Genomic DNA, 27,317 nt, shown 5'->3' with positions numbered 1-27,317 from the left:
TGACACTCCTGACTGGACATTCTGGATCACTGAATTGTGACTGCTGCCCAGAGAGGCTCTGCATGCCCCACTCCTGGAGCTGTTCTGGACCAGCTGGGACGGAGCCCTGGGCAACCTGGACTGGACCAAATCTGGACAATGGTGGCCCTGCCTGTGGCAGGGCTGTTGGCACTGGATATTGACTTGATTCCTTCCAACCCCAACCCCAACTTGATTCCTTCCAACCCCATACTATCATTCTATTATTCCCTATGTTTAAATATTCTTCCTTTTAATTTGTTTTTTTCCTTCTTTTATCAAAATAAACATTTAATTTAACCTCAATAAGTTGAATGGAGTCAATTACATGTGTCGCGCTGCTGCCGTCACGTCACTCATCCCCAATGTCCCGCCCCCCGCACTACAGCCCCCATCCCGCCCCGCGCCGCGCATGCGCGCTTACCCCCTCCGCCCGCGGCCGGGAAGTGTCGGAGGCTCCGCGATCCGCGCCGGGCGGTCGGTTCGTGAGCGGAGCTGTGGGACGGGCGGCACCGCGACGGGACGGCGGCTCTTCTCCTCTGGGCCTCCCCGAGCCCTGCGGCCGGTGGAGCCGCCGAGCGTGGGGCCTGTCGGCTGTGGAGACGCGGCGGAGGTTGGTCGGTGCGGCGGGGGGGGGGGCTGGGTTCAGCTCCGAGGGCGTTTGTTTGGGTCCCGGGGCTGGTTTCGGCTCCGGCTCTTTGCGCCCCGTTGGGCCGCCGGGCTGCGGGAGGAGCCGGGCCGGCTCCGTGCGTGTGAGCGGCGCCGCTTCCACTCCGCTCCCCGCCCGCTGAAGCCTTTGCCCCGCTGCCGCCCGTTTCATCACTGTGGAAGGTTCCAATTGCTTATTAGGCCATAATGAACCACCTTTCTAAAAGCAGTGCGTGTGGAACCCGAGGAAAATGCCCCTGTGTGCCTTGAGGCGGCAGATGAAGGCACTCTGTAGCGACTGCAGTGCTTCCAATGAGGTAAAATCGTTGAAGCGGAAGAGAAAAGTATTCAGTTTTGTCCCCAGTGCCAAAATTACGGAGGGCAGCCGTGTCTGTTCAGCCACTGGAGCTGAAATGGAGAGTTTTAGAACTATTGCTGATGGTTTCGTTTGGCTAAACTGATGTATTGGTTGTGAAATCAATGTGCTGAGCCGTGGTGTTAAACAGACTGACCTGCGTGGGGCTCGAGGAGCTGGGAGTGAGCTGGGTGGTGGGAAGCGCCACTGAAATGCACCCAGCTCTCATTGAGGTCCTCCAGCCGAGCTGGTAAATGCTGCAGCGCTTGTGCTGGTGCTGAGGGTCAAAGCAAACAAACCTTAATTCAGCCTCCCGAGCAGAAGTTTTATGGCTGGATCATTTGAACTTTGTGCTTGGAGAAATCAGGATCCTGTTGTGGTTTGGGGCAGGAGCGGGACACCCATCTCTGCTTCTGTGCACCAGCAGCCTCAGCACAGGGAATATTTCCCCTTTCAAGTGGGGAAGCAGATGTCAGAGCTGTGCCCACGTGCAGCAGGTCTGTGTGCTTTTGCTGGCGCATCCAGAGTCAAAGTATCTCACTGCCACCCTGGGGGTGACAGCAGGCTTTTGTCCCCCACCAGTTTTTAGCATCAAATACTGATGGTGGCTGAAAGATGTGGTGCTCAGTGCGCTGCTTTTCTTCATCTCCTGCTGCTGTGCTGCAAGAAAAGAAGGACAAAACAAACTGCTGACTCCCTCCAAAAAGCTTTTCTCTGTTCCTCTGCTCTGCTTAAGGCTGAATGAATATTTGGCAGCAACAACTTTGCAGGGGAGATGGTGCAGTTCCCTATTTGGGGCTCAGAGCACCTGCTGCAGGTATACAGCTGCACCGTGGGATGGACAGACCCCGCCTCCGAGCCCTGCTCTGACTCAGTCCAGGCAGAGTGTGGTGTGAAACCTGCCTTAAAATGATCTGGTGGAGGCAGGTGTCGAGTTTGACACCTACGGTTCGAATTTGCTGTTTGGAGCAGTAAAATAACCAACTTACGTGCATTGCTGTGGCTGATTACTTCTCACCATGAGTGGGGTGTGCTGTTGGTGACCCAGAGCACTTTGGCATTTCTGCATTGCTGGGATGGTGTTGCTTTCATCTCGTAAATGCAGACGTGTGGGTGAGTCTGTTCTTTGCTCGATTCTTCTCTTTTTTTTCTAATTCTATTTCTTTTTTAAGCTAGCAAGCCATGCGAGCAGGATGGATGGGATGCTCTGTGGAGCGTGGGCTCTTCCCCCATCCGGCAGCGATGTCATTCTCCATGCAGATGGCATCCTCCAGTGGAAGCCACCCACAGCTTTGCTGCCTCTTGGGAGGCATGAACTTTTCTGCTTGGCAGGAAGGAAGCTCATAGCTCCTTATTGACTGGAGTGAAGTGAGCAATCAACAACGTGAGACCTTAGGAGCGAGAAGGTGACTGTATTTTTCAACCCAAATGAATCTTGTTCATTCGCGTTCATGTTCTTCTTGCAGCCAGCTGCTCACCAGCACTGCCACGGAGATTTCCAAATGCTCTGCATGGCATTCAGGCATAAGATAGACGTGTCCAGATGGTCTGGACAGAGTTCCTTGCAACAACACAGCAGCACAGGAATGCCAGCTATCAGTGCTCTGCTTCCTGGACGCAGCTTGGTGACAATGTGCGATCAGTATCCCCGCTCCTAACACTTAATAGTGCTGTTAGCACAACCAACACCACTTTGTGAAGTGAGTGGTCATCATTTGTAAGTGAGCTGTCACCTCTCAGTCCTTCTTTTCCACCTCCTCACCAAGGAGGTCCTGGTGCCTGGCCTGCTGGGTGGGCTGTGGCAGCATGTGGAGCAATGCCTATGAAACCATACACACGTGTATAGCTGTTTCTTAATAGCATCTTCATTCTGTCTGTGTCCCCTAATAACGTGTCTGTCCCCACTGCTGTGGGTGACCCCACGTGATGACGGCTTTGGATTTGCTGTTTTGTATTCCTTGGGAGCTGAGATAATTGGTGATGTTTTGTCTGCAATTTGTCTTTGCTCTGTGTGCTGTTAGGATTTAGTTGCTGCCCTCTATGTCCTTATCCAGATGTCTTAAGGCTCCTACCCCATTCTCTACTATTCCCCAAATCATTTCAGAATGGCTTTCTGCATCTGCCTTGAGTTGTTAGTGATGCAAGCTGTCCCTTGTTCTAAGATATTCCTTGTTTTCCAGCCCCAGAAGCTGCAGGTAGGCCTGCTGTGATCTGGTCCTCAGCACAGGCTGTTCTCTGTCCCCTCTGTTCCTCCTGCTACTTCCATACTTGTTCCTTTCAATTCTTCTCTCAGATCAAGCTTAACAAATTTATTTCTGTGCTTTGCTGGCTTTCATGCATAAAGGATTGTCTTCTGGCTTTGTGTACATGTATAATGCTGCACGGGAGGAGTCAAGGGACTGATCCTGGATGACAATGGATGATCAGATGCAGTGTCTGAAGGCACGGACTCAGACGCGTGAACAGTCCCAATCATTTATTGCATCCTCTAGCATCCCTCATATACGTTCCCACCTTCTCTTTTGTAACTTTCCTGCCCTCCTCTACATGTCAACAAAACATTCCACAAAGTCACCTCTGGTCTACTCCTTAACTGTGCATGCAGGCACTTATCCAGTCAGAGTTGTGAGTGGTTCCTAGCCGTGTGCTCTTCCTCCCAATGAGGATTGCTAATCGTGCCACGGTCATGCATCTCACTTGACTTTAGTTTGGCAGTACTTGACTTTTGTTTGGCATCACCCATCTCACTTGACTTTTGTTTCTCTTTCCTGGAGGCATCCTGGGTTCTCAGCATTCCTCTCTAATGCCATTTTTCTTGCTCCACAGCTTCTGCTCTGAATGTTCTTGAATCCCCACAATTGGAGGCCTGAATGGAGCTGGCACTGTAGCCCTGGAGTTAGACCAGTGCAGAGCTTCAGGAACTGTTTGCATAACCAAGTCATCAGAGTCATCAGTGTGCACAGGTGCAGGGCTTGACATACTTGTCAGGTCTGAGCTTGGCTCAGTGCTGATGGATATGCTTAGTGCAGATCAGCAGTGGCCTTGGGCTGCTTTTGCATAAGTCTGCAGACTCTGGTGGTGTCTGGTGTTGGAAGCAGAGTCTTCTCAGAAAGCTCTCCACATTTGCAGAAGTCACACTGGCATGTTGCAGGTGGTGGCACCTCATTTGCCCTTGACCAGAGCGTGTTCCCTTTTCTGTGGTCTCCTAAATCCACAATGAGCATCTTCTGTGAAAGGCTGAGTTTGTGTCGTATGTCTTTAAGGTATGTTGATTATAGAGCATCGTTCTCAGATCTGCTGTGCTGTGTCTCTCCCTGCAGGTTCCCCAGAAGATGGTGTAAAGCCGGCTGGTGCAGCTGCTGCCTGTGATCTCCGTGTGCCCACACCTCAGGGAAGACCATGGCAGCAGCTCAGGGAGCAGGAAGCAGCTCGGCTGGGCCTCCCATAGCCTCTGTCCCAGGACACAGCAGCTCCACAGCAGTGGTGGTGTGGGAATGGCAGGACGAGTTTGGCTGGTGGAGGCCATACAAAGGGAACGTGTGCAGCTTCATAGAGCAGGGTTTCCAGGCTTCTCAGCAGAAAGGGCGGCGTTCAGGATCAGGGCTTGTCAGCAGCAGCATCTCTCTGGGACATGCGGATGCTAGCTTGGCCCCTTATGTCATCGACATCCCAAGCCTGATGCAGTTCCGGCAGGATACAGGTAAGGGAGCTTCCTTCTCGTGTCAGCATTTTTGTAAGCCTGCTTGTGTGCTTAAAGAGAGGGCCCTGCAGAGCTCTGCTGACACTGCTGTTACTTGCCATGTGCTGTGTCTTCTCTCCCGATGCTGTGTGCCACCTGGCATGTGAGCAAAGCAGTGTTGGCTGACATGAATCTGCAGGGCTGTGCCAGGCAGACAGGTGAGAGAAGCCTCATCGTGAGACCTCTACAGCTCAGAGCTCATGGGTTAGACTCCTCAGAGCTGGAAACTTTCTGCCTGCCCCCCCAGCCCGCATCCATTCAAGACCGCTCCCACCGAAAGGCCTTTTTGCAATTGAAACCCTCCTGGCTTCATCCCTTGTTCCCTCTGCAGCAGGTGTGCCAGCTGCTTTACTTTGGCATGCCATCCTGTGCGAGCTGCTCTGTGAAAGCCTTCTGTCCCTGGCACAACAATGTAATGCAGACACTGAATAGTCCTCCACTGCTGCTGTCCCAGGCTCACTTGCTTCCTTCCAGGGAGGAAGGGTGGGCTGCTCCTAATTGCAGGGCTGAGGTTTAATTTTCATTCTCATCTTGGTTTTCTGAGGTCACTGGGGCTACCGGCTCAGAATGAGCTGATATGGCTCCTGCCCTCTTTTGCTCCAGATGTGCTGAGCAGCTGTAGCTCAGAAAGCAGGGATGGAATGTGTGCTCTGAGCTCCAGAAAATCCAGGGAGATTCCACATTACACGCCCCTAAATGAAAGGAAAATTCTCCATGCATCAGTTTCGCCTTTGCCAACACCTCTTGTCCCTGCCACAGGACACAGTCATGTTTAGCACGCTGCCTGAGCCTCACACCAGGCTGTGGAGCTGGGCAGTGTACTGGGTTCTTGCCAGCTGAAGCAAGAAATGAGCACTGTCTCGAATCAACTGCAAAATGAGACAATTCCTACAGGAAAGGGAAGCGGTTGGAGTGGTGAATGCTCATCGCAGCTGCATCCGTGTTTTTGTTCTGACTTCATAGTGCTTACCAGTAACCTTGAGATGAGTTTTCCCTAGAAGTGTTATGAGCGCTAGCAGGATTGGCTCAGCATGGCCTGGAAGCTCTGTTGAGGGCTGTGGCTTCCAGCAACACAATGCAGACCACCGGAGCTGGCACCAGCAGCTGTTTCTTGTTTTCTTCACACTGCACTTGTGCAGGAGCCGTGCAGCTGGTGCTCCATCCAGCACCTGGGCAGCAGGCCGTCCCTCACCAGGATGCCATCCATTGCCAGGACACATCCCAGCTGGATGAGGTTGAGATCTCAGCATGTAGAGGTTGATTACCTGTGGGAGGCTGAAAGATGTGTCCCAGAGCGACTGGGACATCCTTCTTCACATGTGCAGGTGCCTTGTATCTCTTTAGTCTCTTGTGAAAAGCCTCAAAGCATCTAGTTATATTGTCCATCTAGCTATACTGTCCATCGCAGGATGATTTGGGTTTAGTCATCCCAGGGAAACAGCACGGTACAGGTTTGGAAATGATGCTGGATGACGTGATCTCCTCTTTGTGTGGATGAGGTTTGTGGCAGTCTTTTTAACAACAAAAAGGCTCATTCTACTTTGTAGCTCTCCTGCAGTGTTTCCCACTGATCCGGAGGGATGCTGAGCAGAGCAGCCAGGTCTGTGAGCCTCCCTCCATGGGTAACAGTTCCTATGTGCTGTGTGTGTGACTGTTGAGAATGCTCTCATATCCCCTTTTTGTGGCCCACTTCTAAGGAGGACTTTCTCTCTGCAGGGCTCTGCCTTAAACACGAACCTTTCTTAGCAAGCAGCCAGCTGACCTTTGTCATCTGCTGGAGAAAAGAATCTCTGCAGGAAACATCCCCATGAAAAATCTTTAAACAGAGCAAAAAATAGGCTGTTGTATTCTGCTCATTAGCTATTAGACAGACAAATAGCTCTTCAAAGGAAGCCAGGGAGAATAACAGGAAGCCAGTGTTAACGGGACTAGCATCCCCACCAACAGGGAGTGACAGCTGTGCAGGGGGATCTTGTGGGCAGGATTAACTGCAGGCTTCAGCTGCTCCTTTGGGCAGATTAGCTGGAAGCGAATGTGAGGCAGCAGCAGGAGTTGTCCTCCCGCCACAGCTGTTTGCCCACCCGGGAGATGAATGCCGGCTTCCCTGCCAGCCTGGGGGAAGGGGACCTTTTCCATGAAGCACAAGCCTTCACTTATTATTGACTCCTAGAAGCTCCTCTCCCCACTGCAGTTTGGCGATCTTAAAACTTCAGGTCACTTGCAAACACCTGAAGTCTTCCCTGTTGCTGCTTCTGGCTTCTCAGCTGCCTTTGGAGCAGGGACTGCCTTGCTGATTTCTTACCCATGTGTCCTGCTTGGCTTTCTAACACCTTGCTTTACTTGTGCTGGTCTCCTCTCTGCTGGGAGCAAGCTCCTAGCATCCATCTCTAAATACAGGGCTTGTCTCACCATGTTGGTCCCAATCTGATCTCATCCTTCTTCCCTCTGCTCAGATCTTCCCTGGTGTCTGTTGAAAACATAGACTTGTGCACTCAGTCTTTCTCAAACCTGGCAGGAGCTGATTGCTGAATGGGAGCAGTCGTTGCTTGAGTATGCTCATGGCTGTGTTCTCTGCTTTCCCATGTCAGGCACTGATTCCTGGCTGGGGAAGGTTGGCTTGGTTCTGCTGATACCTTCCACCCTGCCTTTTGCCAGGACTTTATCCCACAGGAGTCTTTGGGATTTTCAGCTGAGCCATCAGGGTTCAACCCTGGGTCCTACAGGGCAGGGATGAAATTTCACAGGGTCTCATGGTCTGGCCACCAAAGCACTCAGCAGAAACCACCAGTGCTACTCACAAAGAAGCCTGGGAGCGCAGTAGGAGCAGAGATATGACTTCCACGCTGTCGGCAGAGCTGCAGCACAGGTTGCCCTCTGGTGCAGGCAGAGCGGAGTCCCACAAAGCCACAAGAACATCCTGGGGCAGTTCTCACAGGGCTGAAGTGCAGATACTTGTTTGTTGATGTGCTCTTTCACCTCTTTCCTGGAGTTCAGGGTCAGAGCCCTCCTTACTGCTTTAGAGGCTTTGTTGGTTTTGGTTTCTTCCCTCTTGGTGCTCTTCTCTGAACTCCTTTGTGTTAACAGCTCTTTGCATTCCTGTTCCCCACCACCTGCCTGCATTCCCAGACTTGCCCCGGGGTATTCCCAGCTTCTCTTAGTGCAGTGGGCTGCTGAGCTTTTATCCTACTGCAAACAGTTCTGGCCCAGCTGCAGAAGCCCATTTTTGCAGAGGTTTGAGCTTCCCTGCTGTTAGGTGCTTCACTTCCTTCTCAGGAGCTTTTTTGCTTTAAATAAGCAACTGAGTGAAGTCCCCTTGGAAGCTTTTGGGGGGTTTGAGCTCCTGCTGTTGCTGTTGAGCAGCCTTGCAACGACAGCATGTCTGCTGTCAGTGCTCTCCCTTTATGTGAGCAGCTGTTCTCTCCAGCATCCAAATGACTTTGCTGGTTTCCTATGCTTGCCATGCCGCAGTCAGGAGCTGAGAGAAGCTGGGCCCGTCCTTCCCTTCCTGAAGCCCTTGACCTGCCCTCCTGAGACTCCTCTTGTGGGAGAAGAGCTGCCCAGGCCTTTGTGCAGCAGAGGGAAGTTGGCCTTCAGCCCCGGCCACGCTTTCTGTAGGTGCTGTGTCTATAGTTACTCCGTTGTTGAGGCTGTGGGAGGTTTTTACCAGATCTGTGCCTCAGCCTGATTTGAACATCAGTGAGGCGTCTGTGATTGCTGCTCCTTCGTGTCTGGGTGTGTCGGTCTCCACATCCTCTCTCCTTCCCTCCCTTCCCACCCTTCCTCCCAGCAGCTTTTGAACCCACTGCCAGCCCTCAATCAGATTTGGCTGGGGGACAGGGATCTCCGAGGTGTTCTGTTTCTCTAAGCTCTGTGAGCAAAACCACCTTTGTCGGGATGAGAAAATCTATTAGTGCTCTTCGTTAAACGCCGCAGATCAGTGTAGGAACACATCACTGGAGCAGGTCTGCTTCTCTGATCTCAAAGTGCTTTTTTCTTTCCCCCCTCTTTCCTACCAGGGAAGATGCGGGCCGTCCGCAGGCACCTCTTTCCCAGGGACTCGGCAGCTGAGCAGGGCATCATCTGGGAGTGGCAGAACGACGAACGTGGCTGGTTCCCCTACGAGATGAAGGTCTGCGTGTTCCTGGAGCAAGCCCGTGCCTCCAACCACCAGTGGGTGGACCTCGAACCCTTAGGCTACAACTATGAGATCGACCTGGTGGCTCAAGTGCAGACCAACAAGACCACGAGGTTCTGCCGCAGCGTTCGGAGGCGGGTGGACAGTCCGTACCCTGTGACAACCTCCTTGGCCCCCCTTCACACAGGGACAGGTTGCTCGTGCCAGCAGTGCTGTCTGAACGGGGGGACTGGCCCCATCACCACGCGGTACCGGAACTCCATGATAAACTTCCCCAACTCCTCCGCTGCACCTCAGGTTTCTGGTAGGACGGCATCAGTGAGTTCTTCCAGTGTCGGCTTTGTGCCCTATAACAAACCCGCTTTGTCTGGAGCGAGGTCAACGCAGCGACTCAATGCACAGAGCAGCTGGGCTTTGCCCCAGGCTGGAGGTGCCGTGGGCCCCAGCACAGGACTGTCTGCATCGAATGGAGTCAGGTAGAGACCTCGACTCACCTTCAAACACTGCGCGTGTCCCAGAGACCTGCTGTGCTCAGGTCTCCGTTGTTTAGGAGCCTTTCTTCACTGAGCTCCCTAATAGGAGGCAGCCTTCTAGTGTCTGATGGATAAGGAGGTTTCCCTTCTGCTTTTTCTTGCTTTTCTCCCACTTGAAATTTCATCCCTGTCAGCCAGGAAAGCCACGTTGAACCATTGAAGGAAGTGTTGGGGTTGAGATACTGCAGGCGTGAGGAAATGTAAGGTAGCATTCTGAGAGGGATAACCAAGTGAACGCAAAGGAGACTTATGGGCACTCCTATTTAGTTCAAAGTACGCTTCAGTTCTTCTCAAGCCTTATAGGAGCTGCAGGCTGAATGGAAAGCAGCATCCTGTGAGCTTACCGTACTCTTCTCTCCTGTGCACAGGTTGCTTGGCCTAGCCACAGTCAGTTATCCCTGGGGCTGAAACCAGCAGTCGGTGTCTCCCTCAAAAGTGAAGCACTCTCCTCTGCCTCCTTGCAGGGTTGATCTCTATGAAACCCAAACCAAGCAAGATACTCACAGATCAGGTTTTCAGGGTCGTAGCTTTCACTGCACACAAGATGTTTTCTAAGCCGGTCTTCCATGGCCTGTCTTCTTTCCAGAAGCTGCTGATGATACATGCACTGCACATCTTCCAGCTACAGCCACTTCAAACTGAGGGCTGAGTGAGGGCTGTCTGACTGCTGCTGTCATCATGTGGAGCAGTATATACGCTCTGCACTGTAATAATCTCAAGCATCACTGTGAGCATCTGAGCAATTAGAAGCAAACTTGCCAGAGTTGATTTACCTGTCCATGCCAGCCCAGGCAAAGGCATAGATAAGAGATCAGAAGGGCAGAAAAAGCATACTGTGCTCCATGCAATTTAGCAGAGAGTTTTGAAGTTTGTATCTTAAGCAGGACTTCAGTCTTGCTCTCTTGCTGAACCTCCCTCCTTGGAGATGTTTGGAGTCCTTTGGCATTACCTTTCCAAGGGCTCTGGCCTTTCCCCTGTCCAGACAGATGAACACAATGTCTTCCTCTGCAGTTTGTTATGTGAAAGTGCTTCTTTCAACGCCAGCTGCCAGCCCAAGATGGCTTTTCCCCTTCCTTCCCATGTGGTGAGTTGGAAATAGTGCAGAGCTGGAGAAATAGCTCTTGGCTGGGGTTATGTTCCCAGGCTCATGAAGCCCATGTTCCAGCAGAAAATACCCTCATTTCTGCGAATTAAGGGAAACCTGAGTAGCATGCTCTAACAATGCGTTTCATTTAATTCCTAAGCCCACAACATTCCTTACCCACTGTATTCCCTGTCTTTCCCCTCAGTTTAGCTCTGTGGCTTAGTTCCTCTTCCCTTGCTCCTCACTGCTGTATCAGTGAATAGTGAGGCTTTTGTGGTTGCAGGGATGAGGTGCTAATGATGCTGTGGTCATTATCCCAGGAGGGACTTGTGTGTCTTTGAACATCTTATCTGCACCGTGCAATTCCTTCGGCTGCTCCCTCTCTGTGGCCATCGCTGCAGCTTGCACAAGCATCCACCAACACAATTGTGCTGCCTGTGGCAGAGCAGCGTGTGCTGCAGGGAAGGGAGTGGTGGCACTGAGGGATTCTCCAGTGTCTAATAAAGGTTGTGTTGTGTGCACTGCACAGCCTTTGGCCCTGAAACACACCACTGGCAGACATTTACAGAGCTTGAAGGGGGTCCCAGCTCCTGCCTTGCTGAAGCTGAGCTGTAACTGGCAGTTCAAAAGCTACTGGAGACTGAAAGACAGTGCAGTTACCCCCCAGTTACATGCACCCAGTTACGTGCACCCAATTTTGTAGGAAATGAAGCTAAAAATGGCAGCACTGAAGAAATCCTCTCTCTTGTAGGGCTGAGATAGGTGTAGTTCATCCTGCCCAGCTCTCTATGGTAGTGACAGCTATTCCCAGTACACAGGCAGGGTTCACTCCAATGCAGGTTGGTGACACATCATAGTTTTTGTGGTATCAGTGGTGGGGGAATGTTTCCTGCTTGCTGCAGGGATGGAGGTCAGGGTAGAGCTCAGGCACTGTGTGCTGCAGGTTTCATTTCCCTGTGCTCCCAAAAGGATCAAAGTCTCTGGAAAACAGAGGAGCGTTGGCTGGAGCAAGCCAAGGCATAAGTAGATATTCTTGGCTCTGCACTAATGTATGAAATAAATGTGGGCAGGTTATTTTGCTTCTTGGTGCCTTAGTTTCCTCCCAGGCAGTAAATATAGCGATTCCAGCCTCCTTGCAAACTACACTTGAGAGCCACAGATGGAGTGTGCTGTGTGTGTAGAACAGAAGGCAGCACTGCCTCCAGCAGCTTTCTATCCGCGGGTGAAGCTGTGCTGGGAAGCATCCTGTGCTGCAGCCCCAGCTCTTCCCATGTGCTCAGGAGATGCAGATCAGGGAGCATTCAGAGATTTCGGGCATTGACTTTCAGCTGCTGCAAGGCCTGAGCTTTGGCTCAGAGATGCAGGCAACAGCTGGGAATCTGTGCAGCGGAGGTGTGGGAACAGGCACGCCTGCTCAGAGGCAAGGCACAGCGTGTGTTACACGGCTATAGCAACATCCTCCTTCATTACCCCCTTCCTTGTCCAAAAGAAAAACCACCTCGGGCCCAACGTAAGCTCAGAGTTGCATTTCTGCACCTTTTTTAGCATGGCAACACTTCCTCCTACGCACTGCGGCTTCAGATCTGCCCAGGCAGCATTGTGGCAGAGGCAGCGCAGTGTGAATTTCCCTTGGTTTCATCAGTCTCATGTCTGGGATTTCTGCAGGTTTCTGCACGTGGCAGCCTGTTCACATGGATAAGTGAACACATCCTATTTCAAACCGAAATGTAGCCCACATGAAATAAAAGTTAGTTAGTTCCTACGTCATTAGTTTAGCTGCCTTAAAGCCTTCCTGCAGTCAAAGCTAACACGCTTTGCCTTTACTGTAAGTAAATCTTGAAGCCTCTTCTCACTTCACAGTGCTCATCATCCCCCTCCCAGATCAGCTCTGGGTTTCCTTTCCATGGGGAAGGGGAGATGGAAGCGCCCAGGTGGCTGCAGCACTTTGGGCACAAAGCTGCTTGGTGTCACACACCAGGATTGGGCACTGCAGTGTCTCCTGGGCTGCTTTCTGGTGGGAGAGAAAAGTGAGTGAGAAGGAACTGTGATGAAGGAGCGAAATCAGGGAAGAAAGGAGTCATAAAGAGGGTCACAGAAACTGACTAAAAGCCCCTTGAAGTTGAAAGGAGGATTTCCACTGTGGTCAGAAGGATTTGAACTGGGCTGCAGTGAGAACAATTGGTTGCATCACTTGAAAATGTTGCAACAGTGGGGAAAACACGGTCAGAAAAGGAAGGAAACCTCTGCAGTGTGGAGGATCCTTTAAAGGTCTGGAGGCTGCCAACAGCACACTGAGACGCAGGGTTCCCTCGGGGGCTCAGAGCATACAGGAACCTGCTCCAAACACAGCAGGCAGGGGAACAGCAAGGTGGGGATGCATCGCTGCTGCAAGAATGGGAGGTAGGCACGTGTCACTGCTGATCTTAGCAGGGCTGCAGAGAGGGATCATCGCTGCCTGTGATGCTGTGTTGCTCGTGTAGTGACTGCAACCGCTGCCCATGAGCTGCTGTGCTTGTGTGCCACCTAAGGCAAAGCCCAGCGTGGTGGGTGTCAATCTGGGGTCCAGCTTTGTCATGGTATTATGATTTTTGGTTGCTGCTATTCCGCATCATAACATCACGCAGTGCACTGGGAGTTAAAGTGTTAATGCTCCAGTTCTGGGTACCTGTCTGGAAGAGAAGAACTGCATTCCCCATGGGGGCTTTGTGGTCAGAGAGGGGATAGAACTCCTGGCAAGGTCACCTGGTTGGGTTTTTTTCCTTTTCATTGCTCCTCTCCCTCACCTCACTGCTGCCCATCCCAACTGCGCTCATCACTTCGGTATTACTGCAAGGCCTGCAGCTTTCAGATACTCTCTCATTATAGTTGATTTATTAGCCTCAGTTCTAATCATACTGTATTACGGTGTGTTATCTTGCATTATGATACCATATTAGTTCACTTCTCCTCAGATCACAGCCGCTGTTTTTAATTATTTTGGGGTCTCCTGTTCCCCTTTTCTAGAGGTGTGGATTTTGTGATAGCCCTCCACCCCACTCATCACAGAACCGGGCCAAAGCAGCCCATAAACCATTGACAGGCTTGCTCCTAACAGTTCCCTCGTTGGCTTTCCTGCTGCTAGCTGAACAACTACCCACATTTCCTAAGCTGCTTAAGGTGCTGCTGCCAGCACTGAGAAATGCTACCAAAACAAGCTAGGAACCTAAAAGGGATCTTGGTGTCCACCTTCTCTTGGCTTCTCATGTAGAGTGCGCGCCAAACTCTTCTAAGCCTCTTTCAGTTTTTTCTCCCCTTGTTCATATACTTTTCTAGTATCCTCCAAGATAACAAGCATTAGAACCCTGCTTTACAAAGGGGTGGGCTTCTTAAATATAGCTCTTGGGACAGTGGTGTGGTGGGGGGGGTCCCAGGTGAAGCTCACCTGGGTGATTAGAGCCTGTTAAAATATCTAGGGCTGCATGCTACTGCAGCTCAGTTAGCTCTCACTTACCTGACTGTTGACCTACACTGTTATATTTTCCTCTTTCTTGTTTTCTCTCTAGCACCGTAAACCTCCCAGTCAAGATGTCTAAGCCCAGCAAACTGAACCAAGCCTTGGCAGGTAACTACATTGTTTTGCTTTATCTGTTTTGTTTCTAGGGTTATGTGAGCGAGTGTCTCCTCTGGCACTTGCTTTCCCTTTCTAGCCTTTAGGAAAGCTCTGGTTTGTGTTTAGTAGTGAAAAAGTTCTAGTCCTAAAATCCAAGCAGTAGAAAGAGCAGACTTGAAAGAGAGCAGGAAGGTTGGACCTTAGCAATTGTTTTTTCTCAGTAGAGTTTGTTGTAAGGCTTTGTTCCTGTCCCAGCTGAGGAGAGGATTTAATGTTGGTCAGTGTGGATCTGTGCTTTCCTAACACAAGAACAGGATGCCAGCTGGTGTGCAGTCAGTCTTGGGGCAGGAGAAATGAGCTCTGTGGACTTGTTGAAGAAGTCTGCTTCTGAATTGTGGTTTAGAGACAGGCTATGAGGATAAAGTGGGTGTATTTAGGGTTTGGGTGCTAATTTTTCAGCTATAGGGGGGCACCTGGGCCAGGCTATGTGCTCGCTGGCAATTGCTGCTTTTCCTTCCTCCTTCCTTAGAGGAGGAATGCTGTAGTGCAGGCAGCTGTATGGAATGATTTTGTCTGGTTTTATTACAAAGGCTCAGATAGCTGTTAGTTTAAAAAGGGTTGTAATGCATTGCCTTAGGGAAAGGAAGAAACAGAAGCTAAATCAGTTGCTGTCTCCTGTGGCAACACAATGCAGGCTGGCTTGTTATCATTGAAACCTGTGAATCTGATCCTAAATATACCCAAGCGGTACATCTGAGAGGAATGAAAGTGCAAGTTTTCAGTGCTGCTTTTCAGAGTAGATTTGGATCATGAAATGGCGTTGCCTTGAAAATGGCAGCTCATGCTTATAGCTTTCAGTAAGTGCTTGAAATCTGAGCGCCACCATTTAATGGTGGTGTTCTGCCTTGGTTGGCTGTAGCTGTGGGGGCTGCAGTGTGACAGTGCCTGTTAGGAGTACAGGTTTTGCCCTGGTGATCTCCCGGCACTGATGTTTCTGGTCATCCAGTTTGAGTGCTGTGGTGAGGATTGTGCCTTGTGGCTTTCCAGAGCCAAATGGGCACCATGCGAAGTCGAATACAGGCTGTGCTGACAGCATGTAGCCCCTTCAGCTCTCTCTTAATAGATCAGGCTTTGTGGAAATGAGGTGTAGAGTAGAGCTCCCACTTGCTCTGGGAGGATGACCTGTGAGCTTTGAGTTTCTCATCACTATGAGAGCTTTGAGTTTCATCCCCTGACTATTAGCTCTGACTGTAATTAGTTACTTAATCACAGAAGGGTAAATACAGCAAAGGACTGACAAGCCCTACCATATCCAGGCTATGTTAATAGTGCTAACTGTGACCTTGTTCTGCATATGCGAATTGTCCCTTGTTAATTTGAAAGGTCTCTGGGTCCCTGGGAGGCAGCAAGTGGGAGATCCAAGTGGCTGCAGGGTGCAGTGTGTTGTATGCTGGGCTGATGGTCTCTGCAGGAGCAGCCACAGGGTGAGCATCTCTTCTGTGTATCCCACAGCTGTGATCAGACCTGAGATGCTCTGAGGGGTCAGGGAGGGGAGAAATCTGTTGTAAATCAGCAGGTAATGGGGGATCCTGCTGCTGTCAGTGAGAAGGAGGGATTTGGTGGTGTTTGGTGGTGCAATGAGTGCCTGGGATTTTGGTGAGGAATTCATAACACTGCAGCTCCAGAAATCACGAAGCTGACTTTGAGAACCTGTTCTCTATGCTTTATTCCTTATTTTCTGTTACTTCAGTATATTGAGGTGTGAGGAAAAATCTGTCGTTGAAGTGTTCTTTCCACTCTTGGTATTGGGTTAGTACAGAGAAATGCCAAAATATCAGGCTCAGCAAACTGCTAAAGCGCCGTGTTGGTGTTTGTGCTGGGCTGGGAGTGAGTAAGCAGCTGGTTGGTGCTCTGTGCATTATGTAAGGGTGTTTTCCCCATGCTAATATTCTGCACAGGATATTACAAAAGTGCCTTATTTACATGGGAGGCTGAGAAGAGCTGGTGGATGTTGTCAGAGATGCAGCAAAAATAACTTTACCCCCATGGAGTTTTAATACAGCACTTGTGGCCACATAGATGCTTTGAGCAAGAGAAAAGAGGGAGGGAGGTGTGTGCTTCTTGCACGTGTACACACACATGCACTTGGCACATACATGTTTCCACGTGAGTCTGGGATTCCTTGCTGGTTGCTCTTGTCACCAGACCTGTGGGAGGACTGTGGGATGCTGAGGTTTCCAGCCTTGTACCAGCACTCTGAAGGAGGAATTGTGGTGTTTTCTGCCTTATCTCAAACAACATAGCAGAGGAGCAACCCCATTCTGAATGCTTTGAATCAGTAGGAAGAGAGGATTCATCGTGTGCCTCTGTGAGGGCAGCAGAAGGTAGAGATAGAAAACAGTCTTTTCTTGCCAATTTAAGGTTGTCTATGGGGAGAGCACTGAACTGGGGGTAGCTCTCCTGGTCCTTTGCTTAACCTGTGCTCTGTGTGCGCATGGACCTGTTGTTGCCTTTGCAGTTTGTGAAATGAGAGTTTCTGGAATTAAGTATTTACTTGCTTAGCAATGATTCACAATGCTGGTAGACAACTGTGGGTAAGTTGTTTGAGGTACAGGAAGGGCCATGCTAGCAGGTAGCTGAACTTGGATGAGGTTCCATGGCTTGTTCTTCACTTGGCTCTTTGACATGGAGTCTGAAGTCAGTTTCTCAGCCTCTGCTTTCATCTTGTTCTCTTTTTTTTTCCCTTTTGCAGCAGGCTTTGCACGTTAGTCAGCAAACTGGCGTTGGTCTCCTCAACGGAGCATTAATTGTACATTTGTGCATCAGTCAGATGTGTGTGGGTGGTGACAGTCCCTGCTGGTCTTTGGACTTCTTGTCAAATGTCAGCCTTTGCAATCCGTGTAATCACAGTGCTGAGCAATGAGCGTTTGACACAGCCTCACCACTTCCCTCCTTTGCACCAGGCTGGGGAATGGCATTTCCCAGCTCTGGTGGAGTCAGGCAGTTGGAGATTTGCAGCCTGAGGGACCCAAGTACCTTCCTGGTGCAAGCAGGGGGCAGCTGTGCAGCTCCTGGGCTTCAGCTGCTCAGCTTTTGCTCACTGCCTCCAAAAGCAAGTCGCTTTCATCAGGGGGACATTTAAGCTGTTGCTGGAGGCATTCTGGAGGCTGAAGGACTGCTGGTGTAGCATGGGGCCAGCAGCAGCCTGCAGCTGGTGACCTGCAGGAGGCTGTGATGTCTGTGGATGTGACGTTCAGTCGTGGTTCACGTTGCTCCTTTGATGCTCGTACTGAGAACAGCCCAGTGCTGGTAGTGGGGTGAGGTCACTGACTCAGTGCCACTGTGCTCTAAAGACCCTCTCTATCCATGCAGCTCCTGGGTGTGGGAGGGGGGTTATGTAAAGCTGAGTCAGTAAAGGTGACACCTAACAGGGTTCCTGGTGTGGGGTTACCTGTTTCCATGTGTGCTGGGGGATGTATAAGTGCATGTGGCAGCCTGGTCCTTCCTGGGGTAGTCCTGTGCAAATGGCTGTGTCTCATATCCCAACTTGTGAAATGCCTTCTGTCTAGAAGTCTACTGTCCTTACGTGCTGTTTACTAAAAGCATCTAACTCTTGCATCAAGGAAGACTTGAACAGTGTGTGGGATGTGTACTGTACTTGGACCTCATGTGAGGCTGGTACAAAACACGGCCAGGGCTGCATGGGGACTGGTTCTGCATGAGGGGTGCTTATGTGGGCTTTGTGCAGGGGATTTCTACTTGCGTGGTGTTTCCCATCATAACTCCATCTTCAGTCCTGTGTGAGCTGATACCTTATTTTGTCCTGAATGATGCATTTGCTTTTCTGTCTTCCTAACTCAGTTGAATGTGGACTTGAAAAACAGAAGTCTTGCTAACTTCAGCTTTAGCCGTGAGCTATGCACAGATCTGCTGGCGAGGATTTCCTTTGCGTTAGGATGTGGTTTATCTCCTACAGCTGCCTGTGCTAATGTCTGGGGAGCTGCTGGCTTCTGGGTTGTCTGCTGTGTCTGCAGCCATCAGTGGTTTTTGACTGTGGCATCCTTGAGAATGCCATGCAGGTGTTCCCTGGAATGTGAATTTTAAAGCAATATGTCACCTTAGGAATATTCTGCCTTCAACAGGCCTGAATTTCCCAAGTGAACGTCGTACTCCATCAGCATGTGTGGCTCTGTGCATGCTGCCCTTACCTTCAGGGAATGGCTGTCCTTGTGAATGAGTCGCTGCCTTAACCTGTGTGCAGTGAATGCAGCAGTCCTGGTGCTGGCTGGGGCAGGGAAGGTGAGCAGTCTCAGGCTCAAACTGTTTGAACAGTGCAGCTCTGTCTGTGCTCAGCCCAAGGCTGTGCAGGCAGCGATGCTGCACCCTGGAGATCAGCTGGGTGTTCCTCCTTGGAAGTGCTCAGCTTTATGGTGGAGCTGAGCAGGAGCTTTTGGGATTGCAGGCAACACCAGGCCCCCCAGGGTCAGTGCTGCCTCCAGGGTGTTGCATTAAGCAGCCTCAAAGTGCTCGAAGTGCCCTAAAGCCAAAGCAGAAAGTAAGGTCCCCCCAGCCTGGAGGATGCCCACAATCTCCCTGCTTTGGTTTGCTGCCCAGGTTCTTCCTTCTGAAAGCCTCTGGATCCTGTCCTTGTGCTGACTCCGGTCCTGTCAGGTGTTTCATGTTCGATGAATCGAGGGCCTGGGTTTGGTTTTGTTCTGTATCTTTTTTTAATTTTTTCTTTGGAAGTTTGAAGGTTGTTTTAATGAATGTGTTTCCCCGTTGTTTCCCTCCTGCATGTGGATCTCGTACCTGCTGTAGGCATGACGGCTATTCTGATGTCAGCCGCTGGACTCCCCGTGCACCTCACCTGTGTGCCGCAAGCTGCCAGCACCCATAAAGCCACTAAAAAACACAGCTCAGTTAAGGAGGGGAGGAAAGTGTCCAAGAAAGGTAGTTTCTGCTCAAACTGATATCTGCTTCCATCTCCTCCTCTTTATCTCTCTGCGCTTGTTCTACCTCCCTCTTTTCCTCTCGTCTCTTGAACCCTGTTGGCTCTTGTGGTTTGGCTCGTGATGCTCATCCTGCCAAGGATGAAGTGGTGTGTGTGGTCTCTGACAGGCTGTACAATAAGGTGAGAAGGCAAACCCCATCCTGTGGAAGCTCTGCTTAGTTTCCATCAGTCACTGGATCTGGAGCAGCACAGTTGCTCTATGTGCATGACTGATCTCTGCAGGCTCCTCGGAGCCCTTGGGGTCTGGCATTTATCCACGTGCTGTCTCAGGGCAGGTCTCCTTGTGAGCTGTGCCCATGGCTGAGTCACAAGGTGAGGAGGATCCTGTAGCCAAGCAGGTCCTTGAGTCACGAAGGGCATTCAGGGCCAAACTGGGATGGGTTTTTCTCCACTCCTGACTGAGATGGGAGTAGAACCTTCTCTGGTGGCAGGTATGGCTGGGTTGCTTCCTGCTGAGATGAGCCCCCAGGGCTTGCTCCTGCCCTTCAGTGCTGCTGGCATCCTGCACCCTCTGTCTTGAAGGCTGTGTAGGTATCTGCTGTGCAGTGTGGTTCCCATGGAACTGCTGGAGTGGGTGTCATAGAAGATCCTAATTTGGAAGGGACCCATAAGGATTGTCGTGTCCTGGGGTGGGCAGCCAGCCTCTCCCTGCAGATAAGCAGAGGGAGCTGCAGGCTCCACAGTTCTGCTTGAGATACGTGCCTAGCATGGAGGTGTCTGCATTCAGGAGTACAAAGAACCTCATGGCAGTGGTGGGGCTGCACGTGGCTGTGTTGGAGCTTGCTGCTGTTTGGGTCTAAGAGCCAGCATGTGCAGTGAGGGAGCTCAGCAGGGAGGTGTGGGCAAAACCCCTCTGCAGGGGGACACTAAACAGATACTTAATGTGGAAGGGGGTGCCTGGCAGAACTGTTATGTACAGAATTGCAGGGAGGAGATGGACTGATGGTGTGGTGGGGGGGCTGCTGAGCACTGCCTTCATGCAGCCAGGCTCTGCTTGGCCTTGGGACTCACATGTGGGTATGGGATTGGGCTGTGTGGGAGCTGTGCCCAGTGCTGCTCTGGAGAACCATGGCTGCCAGCTCCCTGCTGTGGCTCAGCAATGCCACCTGGTGGGACCAGGGAGCCTCCATCCTGAGGGGCAGAGAGGGGTTGTGAGCAGAAGGGACTGTGTGATGTGAGCACAGTGCAGCTCCTTCCATCTGGCATAGCAGGATCCAATCCAACTGCTCAAGTTGTGCTGCAGATGAGATGCTTTGCCAGCTCTGCTGCTTCCCGTGCTCATCCGGGGGGGGCGGGGGGGGAATGGGCCTTTCTGTTACAGAACAAGATGTAGTAAGTTAGAAAGCTGGACCCTCTTTGCTGGGAGCAGGGAGGCTGTATCTGCAGAGTGCTGAGCACAACTGCTGCCTGAGGAGGGTCTTGGTGCCCCCAGGAGCAAGTTGTGCCTGTGCAACACTCCTGATGGCCAAGGAGTGCTATACTGCAGTGACAGTAATGAGCTTGACTTTGTCAGACTGTTCTTGTTCTCTTCCTTATAAACCCTGAGGCTATAACAGGCAGAGACAGGTCCATTTTGTGCCCTGAATTTCTGCATCTCCACTTCACACCTCTCCAGATTTTTCTGTCACTGAGAGCCCTGTCAAAGCTAGCTCTGCTTCAAGGAAATGCCCTACAGGGCTCTGTGCTTTGGCTCCACAGCCTTTGTTGGGGTGCTTTGAAAAATGCCTTAGCACTGAACCTGTACCTGCACACTGGTCTGGGTAAGGCGTTGTTGACAGAACTGCATCCAGCTTTCTGGGAAGCTGGGTTATGTTGAGCAAAGGCACTAATTAGTCAGGATGTTAATGGTGCTGCTGTTTGGTCTGTGCCAGAGACATCAGTGCCAACACTGTGCTGCATGTCTGCGGGAAACCCATTGCTGGGCAGGCAGTGTGCTGCCAGTATTAACCTGCAGCTCCCAGCCACGGGTGGTGGGTGACAGTGCATGGCTTTTGTTGGAAACAGCCTGTCTGAGTCCGTCTGCTGCTCAGTGTATGGCCCCCATGGGGACAGGAGGGAGGTGCAACTGCTGCAGGCGTTTGGTTGCTGAGCGAGGATTCAAAATGCATCTGTGAAGTGTTGCCTTTGGAAAGGCCTGGCTTCAGCAAGTGGCTTGTTACCTACGGGGAGGAGGGGGAAGCATTAAGGAAAATCGTTATTCCTTTTGGTAAATGAAAGGATGGTAAACATTCCTTCACATCCTGGGTAGATCAATAGCACAGCGTTAGGCCAGCTGGTGGTAAACAGCATTGAAAATGCAACAGAAGAATTGACCGGTCCTCTATTAATCTTGCAAACCACGGAGCCTGAGCAGGCTTTGATCCCAGGGGATGGCTAGAACAAAGGCTTGGAAGCAAATGCTTCCACAGAGCAAATGATGCAGTACGTGAGTGATTCTGGTGTGGAAATGTGTGGCTTGTGCCACAGCTGCTGCTCTGCTCTGGGGCATGGCAAGTGTATCTCATGGTAAGGTGAATAGCTTCGGAGCTGCTAAGTCTGTCATGCAGGTGAGCTGAGGTGTTGGGTAACGTGCTGGGCAGGCACTGCTGCTGGTTGGACACATGCTCTGCTTGCTTCCCTTGCTGTCTGTACCACCTTGTCCGTGCATCTTTTTGGCGTTGCTCTCTCCAGCCTGTAGCCAGAGGAAATGAGAAGGTAGGTCACCTTGAAGAGCCACCTGAAAACCAGTCAGATAGAGGAGGACTTGTGATCAGCCTGGTAGGCAGCACAGAATGCAAACACGGTCGCTGTGATCAGTACTTAAGGAAGGAAATCTTCTTGTGCACAGAGCAGGCTGCTCCAAAACATGCAGAGCAGAAGCTGAAGCCTCCTGCTGCCCTGTGACAGTCTCTTGTCGTTACCAACCAGAGCCCGTGTCCAGCTGCCACACTTAATCAGTGCCACGCTGTATTTGTCAGCTGGAATATGGGGCAGGGACATCACGGAGTGCTCTGCTGGGACAGATTTGACCCCAGGAGGCGGTGGGCTGAGCTGAGGATGAGTGGAAGCAGTTCAGGCAGATGGCATCCCTGTGCCACTGTTTCTGTCTGGCATGTCTTGATCCACTGCGTGTAAGCAGGATCCCAGCAGAGAAGACAACACAACAGTGTTCTCTGTGAGGTCAGGATGAGGCCCTGAGGCAGCTCCTGGCCCTGCTCAGCTCTTATCCTGAGTGCTGGAAGGTGGAGGTTCACTCAGTCTCCTGTTTGTTTCCTGCTCTTCTTGTGGCAGCCATTGGAAGTGCTTTTCCAAGGAATTCTGGCATGCACCTGAAGTGGAAAACTGCTGTTTCCAAGTTCCTGTGTTTGACTTAATGCTTAATGTGTCCTGTCAGCACCTTCCTGGCTGAGGGGCTGCAGGGCAGTAACCTCTCAGCCCCGCTCTGTCTGAGCCATCACACATCTCCTGCCTGGCGCCAGCACTCAGAGGAGCATCCTTTCACATCGCAGGCTTATTTTCTTTCTGTGCTCAGTTGTACCTTCCTGCTGCTCCCGCTGCCAGACACCAAGGATGGCCAGGAATTCCCTTCTTAAAATAACTTGTCTTAATGACTGTGCCTTCATCTCGGAGAGTCTAGCACCCGGTTCATCTGTCTTCCTTAGTGAAATGACTTTCCTCCCACGTTAGCTCATTGCCTCATCTCTTGCATTGCCCTGGATCTAGCTCTGCAATGAAGAGGTGCATTCTTCCTGTTTGCATCCTCCTGTTTGCATCTTGCCCATCTCTGCCAGCAGCATTCAGAGGACTCAGTCTGCTGCCTGATGTGGGTCTGTGCCAATTGCCAGGTCGCTGCCAGTTTCATGCAGGCTATGGCACGTGAACAGTCCTTCCTGTCTGCATTACAGTGTTTGGCTCTACTATGAGAAGTAGTTGTCTGGAAAACAGAACCCACTGCTCATTGAGGGAGTGTTGGAGTACAGCTTCCTTGCAAGCCCCAGGGTAACAGCACTGGTGCTCGTGGCTGTCCAACCTCTGTTAGAATCTGTCTGTCCCAGGACAGAGGAGAGCAGCCTTCACTGCTGCACCTCATCCTTCATCTCCCCCAGAAGCAGGCTTGGAGCAGAGCAGGAAGGGTGAGGAGCCCCCTGTGCCAAGCGACAGGTCTCATTTTGCCTCCTGCTGGGTGCAGCCTTAACATCACTTGTACAAATGTTTCCTTTTGCAGGCTGGTGGAGGAGCCTGGCTGCCTCTGTGATGGGCCTGATGATGGGTAAGGAGCTCCAGCTGGGCGCAGTGCAGATGTGTGATGCTCACAGGCTGGATCCAGGCCTGGCCAGGCAGTGCAGTTCCCAGCAAGTGATTGGCTGGGAGCTGGGTGACAGCTGATGCTGTTGGCCCTAACCAGACCAAGGTCTTGTGTGATGTTTGCTGCGTAATCCTGTAACACTTCAGAGGGGATGGGGCATGTGCTTACTGTGCTTTGGGAAGCAAACTCCTCCCTTGGCAGAAGAGGGTTATGCTCAGGGAAACGGGGAATGTCAATGTCTTGTACTGCGAATGGGACATCTATTATAAAACTCTTTTTGTGTATCTTGTGAGTTGTGTCGTGTCTTACTAGATTTGAGTCTGTGAAAGCTCAGGAGAAAAGCCAGTGTTTTGTGTTAAGGACGCAAGGCTAATGCTGCTGCACTCAAGATAAGGTCTGGTGCTCAGCATATGGCAGGTCTCTCCTGAAGTGCCGGCTGCAGGGTTTGGCAGTGTCTTACTCATGGTATGAGAAGGCTCCCTGTCAGCTGGGTGGTGTGGGATTGCCTTTTCTCCTTTAATAGCCTATGACAGAATTCTTTCCCACTGAGTGTACTACGTCCTTGAGCTGAGTTGGATTGTAGCTGCACAAAAAGTTCAGCTGGGACCTGGCTGGCATTTGGGATCCATAGGGACACCCAGAGCACAGCAGCTGCCTGCAGGTGGCTCCCCATGGTGTGCTGCACAGGGCACAAACATTCACTGCTATATGGCATCTCTCACCTTAATGGGAATCCTGTGAGCACACAGAGGTTTGTGCTTGTGGATACTCCCATCTGCAGCTCTCTGTCCCAGCAGTGGCTGTTCCCAGCAGGGGGAACTTCTGCAGGGCTTCTGTGGATTGGCTGGAGCAGCCTTTTCTCTCCTTTCTAACCCATATCTTCTTCCTTGGCATCCTGGCCAGTTACTTGCTGTCACCCTGCAGTGCCTGTATACCTCATGGTATGTCTGATGTCTTTCTCCTCTGTCCTTGTGCAGCAGCACCGACTGACCCAGAAGCAGTGGTGAAGAAGTACCTGGTGGAGGTGAAGGGCACTCCTGCAGATGAGGTAAGGGGTTGTGGGGGTGTACACAAAAGCTGTCTAGCTGCTCCATCAGGTGCTACACGGTGGCCTTCTCCTTGCTGTCTTGTACTCCAGGACTGTATCATCTGCATGGAGAAGCTGGCCTCTCCTTCAGGTTACAGCGACACTTGTGAGTGCAGAACAATCAAGCCAGAGATGGTCGGTCGCCTGACAAACTGCCAGCACTCCTTCCACATGCTCTGTGTGCTGGCCATGTACTCCAATGGGAATAAGGTACTGAGCCAGCCCATCCCCAGCAGGTCCCATGTGCCCTTTGTCTGGGTGATGCACTGCACAACTCTGACACCTGCTTCTCTCCCCACAGGATGGCAGCTTGCAGTGCCCCTCCTGTAAAACCATCTACGGGGAGAAAACTGGTACTCAGCCCAAAGGGAAAATGGAAGTCTCCACTTTCCCTCAATCCCTCCCTGGCCACAGGGACTGTGGGACAATCCAGATCGTGTACCACATCAGCAGAGGCATCCAGGTGAGTGCGGCCTGCTCCTGGGAACAGCTGCAGCCCGCTGGCAGAAGCTGTGAGAGCCTCCCTCCCACAGAAGTACATGGCACCGATGTGGTGCCTGCAGGCAGCCCCTTGCTGTGCAGCCTGCCAAAGGTGCCAGTCTTCTGAGCTTTTCCTCAGGCCATGTGGAAAAGCTGTGCTTATGGGACTGTCTCCCACACAATCACATGTTCTGAAGAGCTGGCTTCACCTGTATCCCAGCATAAGATGCCTCCTGGAGGACCTCTTGATGCTAGCATGCCCTGTAGGAACATGTCAGATACCTCCTACAATCAGCAGTGCCCTACTGCTTTCACATGATGAGCTGCCTTGATACAGGACTGCCAAATCCTCCTGCTTCTCCCAAATTTTGCTGCTGTCTGAGGATGAAAGTGCCAGATACGTCTAATCTGTTGCAGGGCCCTGAGCACCCCAACCCAGGGATGCCTTACACGGCAAGAGGCTTTCCTCGCTACTGCTACCTACCAGACAATGAGAAAGGCAGAAAGGTAAGGTGTTGTGTGATGGGTTTTCCTACTGGGACACCATATAAGTGGTGGGGGGATACACTAGTGTTGGAAGGGACCTTGTTTCCTTGGTCTCCTGCTACAGCAGGGATTTAGGCTGTTAAACTTCTGGCAAGCAGCTCTTGTGGCTTTAGCTGCTGAAGGACAGTTTTGACTTCTTCTTTTTCCTTTCCCATATTTCTCCACCAGGTCCTGGAGCTCCTGAAGGTGGCCTGGAACAGGCGCTTGATTTTCACAGTGGGCACCTCCAACACCACTGGTGAGAGCAACACGGTGGTGTGGAATGAGATCCACCACAAAACAGAGATGGACACAAACCTGAGTGGCCACGGTTACCCTGACCCCAACTACCTGGACAATGTGCTGGCAGAGCTGGCTGCCCAGGGTGTCACTGAGGACTGCCTGAGAAAATGAGTGGTGTTGAGGGGCTCAGCTGGGCTGTGCACATCTTTGTGGCCCCCTGCCCAGGTGCCCACCCAGTGCACTTAAATCCTGTTGCCTTAAGTTCCTGTGTCTGACTGTCACACTAAGCAATAACACTGTCATGTGTGAGCGCTGTGTACTCTGTACAGTCTTTTTTTTTCCTGAAGGGAAGCATCTTTGTAGGAAGCGTGGCTGTATGTCCAGGTAAGGCTGGTGTCTGCAGCTCGCAGAGTGCTGGTGAGGTGACAGGACCCCAGTTTTGGTGCTGCCTGGGGTGACAGAAGTGTCTCACTCCTGTAAGAGCACTTAAGGAGAGGAGGACCTCCCTCCTTCTCATTGCAGCTCCTTCTGAGTAAAGCCTCCTGCTCCTGTAGCTTGCTTTGCTCATAGTAAGCCCTTTATTTCCATGGAGAGCTGCCGCTTTGCCTTCATCCTGTCTGTGTCCCCCTCTGAGGGCCCAGCCTGCTCCACAGAGCTGGGTTCATTTGATCCATACAGGAGAAGGGAGGGAAAGCTCAGCTCTGCCAGAGGACTGCAGCTCTCTGCAGGGGCAGGATGGGTTTGGCTTGCAGGGGCTTGGCTTGCTGTTTCACCCCTGCCTCCCCCCCTCCTGGAAGCTGCAGCAGATCTGGGGCTGTACCTTAGCCCTATGGCCAGCTGCTGGGTGTTGTGCCTGATGCAGCTCTGTGGTGCTGCAGGGAGTGCTGGTGCCACCGGGTGGTGACAGGCCCTTTGCTTCCCTCTTGCTGCTGCCAGCAGTGATGCTTCTCTCCATGCAGCCTCCCTCTGTCACGTTCATCCAAAAATGAAAGGGATTTTGGAGACGTTAAGGGCTGCAGACTTGTCCCCAGTGTCCTTTTTGTCCTTGCACCCTTTGCTTAATCCTCTGAGTGCCAGTTACCATCCTCTGCTACAGGCTTCATGGAGAGGATGATTGCTGGCTTTGTTTGGGGATGCTCTTTCAAGCCAGCCGTGCTTTGCTGGGCTCTGCAGTAAGATGTTGTTCTCCTGCCCTGCTTGCAAAAGGGAGGTTTCTAGTTTACAGCTCAGCTTTGTGTCCCCTGATGAAGTCCTGGGGAACAAAGCCGTGAGCTGAAGGGAAAATTCTGTCTCTACCCAAAGCAAGAATTTCCTGCTGAGTGTGCTTGGAGCCTCCCCTTGGGTGGACGTTCCTGTGTGTGAATCAGCTGTGTGCTGCCCAGGGCTGGGTGCTGCACTGCGAGCAGGACAGAGCCACAACTGGCTGCTGAGACTGCTGTGGGGGCTGACCTGGAACTGGGGCTCACAGCCCCCATAGCTGCCTCCTTCCCTGTTGGGTGTCCAACCCCTTGGCTTGCCAGGGCTGTGTTGAGTGAAGAGCAATTGCCCTGGGCCTCACATAAAATGTTGAGTTTGTGTATACAAG

The 27,317-nt window shown here is 51.6% G+C and overlaps 1 protein-coding gene across 3 annotated transcripts; it reads left to right on the top strand.

The window, feature by feature from the left end:
* Nucleotides 1-450: 450 nt before the first annotated feature.
* DTX2 (deltex E3 ubiquitin ligase 2) lies at nt 451-27,317 on the top strand. 3 transcript variants are annotated; one of them, XM_072353668.1, is made up of 11 exons: nt 451-631; nt 3,848-3,984; nt 4,342-4,721; nt 8,777-9,371; nt 14,055-14,113; nt 18,920-19,051; nt 24,375-24,445; nt 24,536-24,694; nt 24,786-24,947; nt 25,382-25,471; nt 25,679-27,317. In XM_072353668.1, the coding sequence occupies exons 3-11, from the start codon at nt 4,421-4,423 to the stop codon at nt 25,901-25,903; spliced, it is 1,794 nt and encodes a 597-aa protein (XP_072209769.1). In that variant the 5' UTR covers nt 451-631; nt 3,848-3,984; nt 4,342-4,420; the 3' UTR covers nt 25,904-27,317. The 3 variants fall into 3 exon arrangements, with proteins under 3 accessions (XP_072209769.1, XP_072209768.1, XP_072209770.1); XM_072353667.1 differs by lacking the exon at nt 3,848-3,984; XM_072353669.1 differs by lacking the exons at nt 3,848-3,984; nt 18,920-19,051.

Source organism: Excalfactoria chinensis, chromosome 19, assembly GCF_039878825.1.
Source record: "Excalfactoria chinensis isolate bCotChi1 chromosome 19, bCotChi1.hap2, whole genome shotgun sequence".
Classification (NCBI taxonomy): Eukaryota; Metazoa; Chordata; class Aves; order Galliformes; family Phasianidae; genus Excalfactoria; species Excalfactoria chinensis.
Note: the sequence above shows the minus strand (reverse complement) of the source record. Positions and strands in the feature narration are given on the sequence as shown.